General features: G+C 25.8%; 1 protein-coding gene across 1 annotated transcript; it reads left to right on the top strand.

Moving 5' to 3' along the window:
* LOC113550526 lies at window positions 1–2,172 on the top strand. Its single transcript, XM_026952417.1, has 5 exons — window positions 1–90; window positions 153–267; window positions 1,283–1,393; window positions 1,830–1,913; window positions 1,997–2,172. Exons 1-5 carry the CDS (start codon window positions 1–3, stop codon window positions 2,170–2,172), a joined length of 576 nt encoding a protein of 191 aa, XP_026808218.1.
* Window positions 2,173–5,950: the final 3,778 nt, after the last annotated feature.

Below are 5,950 nucleotides of genomic sequence, written 5' to 3'. Positions count from 1 at the left end.
ATGGATTCCTTTATTTTTAATTTGTACCAATATTTTTTCGAAAAGAACCAGCAAATTTCTAAACATGAAGACCATTCTATAGACTCTTTGGTATATAAATTGTTTACAAAAAGTAAAAAATTACGATTTAATGCGTATATTATTATTATTAGACCAATATGATGGAAGAATGGCATTCAATTTCGTCATCATCAACAATAAAATCAATGAATTCGAAAAATTCGATTGAGATGTATCCAAGTCGAGATGAAATCGACTCGTCCCTTGGTAAGTTATAGATTTGTGTTGATTCTTGAACAAAGGAAAACGACATAATAACTTGATTAAAATGATCGGTTATTTTTTTTTAAGATATTATATATACATAGCTTACAATTATAGAAATAGTTGAATTATAATGGTATTAATATATAATAGACAATTTAGTTGTTGCGCATAATCGCAGCTGCAACATAAGCATACAACAGAAGTTATAATGTTTTGGTTTTTAGACAAATATAGACATTATTAAGTATAAAAATATATTGTGGTAGTGTGGTTTATTATTATATATATAATATATTACTATAGGCCCTATAAATATAATAGTATGAATAGTAATTAATAGGGCTCGAAACTTAATGCGCTTAAAAAAGTACAAATATGCTCTAAAAATATGCACTTATATTTTATTTTTTACACAAAATTATTATTTGCAAAAACATTTTATAAAATATTATAAACACTCTCAATATTAATGTATTCATTTTTTTATTTATAAATTTTCATAATAAATCTTCATAAATTATAAAATATGCTCTAAAATCTAAAAATCACTAAATATGCAAAAATATGCACTATAAACTTTTGATATGTTTTTCGTAGTATCTTAGAACGAATTTCAAGCTCACTTAGCAATAAATCTAACAGTTCAAAAAAAAACATGCAAATGCAACAACTTCCGAGCCCTAGTAATTAAGTTCGATAAATTTTTCATATAACCCCCACCACTACAGGTTGAACTATTGTCATTATAAGTACGACGATTGTAATTTAATTATATTAATATTAGCGATTCATAAACCTAATCTTTTTTTATAGCCGAAAATTTGCAACTGCAATTAAACTCTTTAGCAGTGAAAATTCAAGATATTGAAAAAAAATTATTAAAAGATCGTAAAGATGGTAAGTAGGTACCTATGATCTATCATAGGATTAGACATAGCTATAATTTGAAATATATTTTACTTTAAAATAATTATTAAAACAACTAACAAGTATTAAATAAATTGTTTGTGTTTAGATATCAAAGAAAAATCAAAAGATACTAATCCTATTACAAATACACACCAAATACCACCACGCTGTACAGAATTATATCAAAGTTTACAAAATACTGTAAAGGAATTAGAAGGTAATAAACGTATTAATTGGTATTGTAATTAATAATTATTAATTATTTATAAATACTTATTTGATAAATTGGAATCCAACACGCATTTAATAACACTCAGTAGCATAATTATAGCGGGGAGAGAGGTAATATATCACTGACCTTTTTTTTCACACACTGTTTAACTCGTTAAAAAGCTTAGTATATATTATTATGAAAATAAAAATAAATTTTATAATCATGCATGAATTATTATAAATTATGAAGTATGTTTGTTAATTTTACTCCTTATAATTTATAACTTATTGTAAATATCATGAAATATCTATATCACTCCCACAAAATGGTCCGATAGTTACGTTTCTGATAACACCTAAACTTTTTGCAAATTCAATAGAAACCTACATTAATTGCTCTAATTCAAGTATGATCATATCGTCAATTTTGTCTCTTTTAGATCAAAAGTTCATGTTCAACACGCAACTTAAAGGATTGTCAATGAATTTGAACAATAATAATATTCGTTTAGTTTCTGTCGAAAGTATTTATAAATTAGAATTTAAATATTTTACGTATTTTTAACAAACACGCGTCATAACTAATAATATATAAAAATACGTTTAGACGATGTTAAAAACATAATCCTAAAACATATGGATCTCTCTAAAATGTACAAATCACTACAAGACCAACTCGAAATGGTTTCGGGGAAGATCAATGTGAAGTTCGATCATTTGGAACAGTTAAGCCATAATATAGCTACAACTGATGAGTATTATGGATCAATAAGTGATTATTAGTAATTTATTACCTTCTCGTTCCTTAACAGTATTTTGTAAGCTTTTATATAATTCTGTACAATGTGGAATTTGATAGGTAATAGAATTACCTAGTATCTTTTGATTTGTCTTCGATATCTAAACACAAACAATGTATTTAATACTTGTTAGTTTTTTAATTATTTTAAATAAAAATATATTACAAATACATAACTGTATAATTTATTCATTTTAACTATATTACCTACTTCTGATAAATATATAAAAGAAAATAGTAAATAAATAAAGCTCATATTTACAGTTTAAAAATGCTTATAATTTGCTTAAAAATCTTTCGTAGAACCCTGTAGATAATGTTCTTACATTTATATTTAATAATAGGTATGTCAATTCAATAATTTAATATTATGCAGGTAAATTATTTCAAAAATAATTAGATGCTATTGAAAAGTTAAAAAATAATATTGGTTTGATTTTCATAAACATCTTAAGTATTCCGAATTGAAAATTCCGTAAAGATAATATATTCTTTTCCGAATGACGAATATTTGCTATTAAAAGAATCAGCCTGTTTATTCGCTGTTATCTGTATACGTATTACGTATATACGCATACGCTGATGGGAAACGGCGCAAAAATGTATAACGGTGATGCGAAGAGGGACTGTCAAGTTTGAGCGGTGTATGGACGTATTTTATAGTGCTTGTACCTGTGTGTACGTGTCCAGAATAACGGATATTGTATATTTTAATATGATACAGGGCGTGTTGCCGTGTTCGTCCACGTCAATAACTTATTTTTCTCGTTTTATCGACTATAGTTTTAAAATGTGAGTTCAATAAAATTGTACACTATACATACGGTGTACTATAATAATACTCGAAAGCTATACAGTATACACGGTAGTTACACTGCATACGTTGTCATTTAACCTTTTTTGGTTTTACTGACCTCAGAATTATAAATGAACGTTTAAAATTGCAAGTGTACCATAACAGAAATTGTCTATTGATTACAAAATAATATTTATAATTTAAAATAATTTACCAATAATGAATAGCCCCAACCACAACTAGAGCCATTTGTGAAATAAGTCAGTACACTCAAATTTAATAATATATATTTTTTTAATTAAGTACGATTAAGAAAAAAGAAATCAAGAAGATTATTTAAAAAAGTTAAAATTATAAAATAAGTACTTAAATGTTCAATATATATTATATTATATTATTACCAGTTGTTATATTAAATATTGTTTACGGTGCAAAGCTGGAGCAACGTGAAGATAATATTATGCATGGTAAGTATACCAAGTACTAAGTATTACGGTGTTACTTATATATAACACGCATTATTATTTATTTATTTTATTTTTTGTGAATAAAAATAACATTTGCAATAAGCAGATAGATTACCAACACAATAATATTATATGAAAAGACCTGGAAACATTGAGTAGGGGAACTATACAGTGAAAGAACCTATTTTGGCAAGATTCAGCTAAAAAACGAACATAATGATGTTTCAAACTAAATGATCATGACACCGATACATAGGCGTAAATTGGGGGGGGACTTAGAGGGGCTTAGCCCCCTACATTTTTTAAAAGTTTTTCAATAAATTTAAGGTTATTTATTAGAGAAAATTATAAAATGTAAAACGTAATTCCTAATCAGGATGTCCGATAGCCGATAGGTATTAGGTATGTATTATGACGTTATGTGAACATTTAAGCTTCATGTATGAATTTTGGTATGCGGACAATTGGTCCCCATCATAATTTTATACTCGGACAATCAGTCCCCCGGCTTAAAAGTTAAATACAAAATATTTTTTTATCATTAAATGTTCTTTAAAATGTTTTTTCAATAATACAATACTTTTACTTTTTAGAATAACCTTGTATTCAATTTTTAAGCTTTGAAGCAATATAAAATGTAAACAAATTATATATTTTTAATAACAAAATCTGAAGCATTCAATAATAAATTTAAAAATATTGTTAGAATTAAACTTCCAAATATTTATAATTTTATTGAATTGATACAAATAATTAATTAACTTATTAAATAATTTTTTAAAAGATGATCTTTTGAATTATTTGTGTAGGCTTTCGAGATTTTCATAAATTGTAATTATTATGTTATACTTAAATTATTTTTTTATTCGATTATAATAATATTATTTATTAATTTATTATTATTTTTTTTAAACAAATAACAGTTATTATATTCTAAAAGTATTATATTACTGAAAATACATTTTAAAGAATGTTTAATGATAAAAATTTTTTTTATTTAACTTTTAAGCCGGGGACTAATTATCCGGGTATAAAATTATGACGGGGACCAATTGTCCTAGATCTATGAATTTTGTATTGTTAATTTGTAATAAAATCAAAACGATTAAAATATACATCAATATTTTATAACGACAGCGATAAAAAGTTATGTATAATACGCAATTAAATAAATAATTTTGAAGTTTTTATGTACATTATAAATAATATATGTAACCAGTGGTGGCATCTGGGGGGTACATGAGAGTGCAGTTGCACCCACGAAAATTTTTCTAGAGGGGCAAAAGTATTATTTTGCACCCACATATAGCAGCCAAAAATATTATACTAATTTAAATATAGAATACAGTTTTACATTAAGATTTTTTAGATTCTAAACGGAGTGATGAATGTATTGATTTTACAATGATGTGTGTTTTTTTTTATTTTTTTTGTGTGTCTGTCATCACGTTTTGGAGTAGTAATAATTCTTCGATTTTTGACTTCTGCCTATCTTTGAAAAGGAAAAATTATCTAGTTGGTACTTTGGGAGGTCAAAAGTAAAAAAATGTCAGTAGTTTTCAAAAGCGTCGGGAAAAACCCTGAAAAAATAACGGAAAACGGGAATTTTTACGCATAACCACTTTTTGACAAAATCAATTTTTTAATTTTGCTGTAATTCAAAACAAATCATTGTAAATACTTGAAATTTTCACCAAACATTTATATTAACGTTATCTATTTACGATTAAATTTTCAAAATGTGTTGACCTTTTTTAAGCTACTTATAGGACAATTGAATTTTTCGACTTTTCTAAGTTTTTTTTTCTTAAAATGCCGATAAAAAAAATCTTGCTATCCAAAAAATCTTTAAAATTTAATACAAGGTTTATTATAAGTTGCACTTATCGTAGTAAAAAAATTCAAAAATCGTTAGTCACAATTTTTGTTTATAAGCATTTAAAGTTCAAATGTTTACGAAATATATCAAAATCGCGAAAATTTGCTAGGAATTTTGAAGTTGAAAATTCATAAAATTTTTGTAATTTATACTTAAAGTTCAAAAATCCAATACAAGGTTATCCATAAGTTTTCCTTCGAGTAACTGTAAAAAAAAATTCCAGCGTCAATATAGAAAACATTTTATGAGTGTATGAAATTTAATTTTTTACAAAATCGCGTAAAATAACGATATATTACAATTTAATTTAGGTAATAATGTAATATATCCAACTAATTATCATTGACTGACAAATCATCTCCGTTCAGAATCGTTTTTCGTATACAATGATACCCGTCATTGCATTCAAATTTAACACATCCATTATAGTGACCAGCGACCTACTCTCCATCTCTACTACACAGCAGAGCGATACCCACTTGCCCACTTTTTTTTTTATTACTTTTGTAATAGCAGCAGTTAAATATTAAGTGGTATGGGGAAACACCCACACAGGTTTTTAAATCACCATAAAAGTTTGCACCCACATGAGTTTTTACCAAGTGCCGCTTATGTATGTA

Source organism: Rhopalosiphum maidis, chromosome 1 (assembly GCF_003676215.2).
Source record: "Rhopalosiphum maidis isolate BTI-1 chromosome 1, ASM367621v3, whole genome shotgun sequence".
NCBI lineage: Eukaryota > Metazoa > Arthropoda > Insecta > Hemiptera > Aphididae > Rhopalosiphum > Rhopalosiphum maidis.
This window is presented reverse-complemented; position numbering and strand designations above follow the sequence as displayed.

What these genes read in the sequence shown, in the direction of transcription:
- LOC113550526 (XM_026952417.1), top strand. Translation starts at nt 1, where the DNA reads ATGGATTCCTTTATTTTTAATTTGTACCAATATTTTTTCGAAAAGAAC. An exon ending in TACTGTAAAGGAATTAGAAG is followed by an intron (nt 1,394 to 1,829) that starts GTAATAAACGTA and finishes TGTCTCTTTTAG; the next exon opens with ATCAAAAGTTCATGTTCAAC. An exon ending in TCGTTTAGTTTCTGTCGAAA is followed by an intron (nt 1,914 to 1,996) that starts GTATTTATAAAT and finishes AAATACGTTTAG; the next exon opens with ACGATGTTAAAAACATAATC.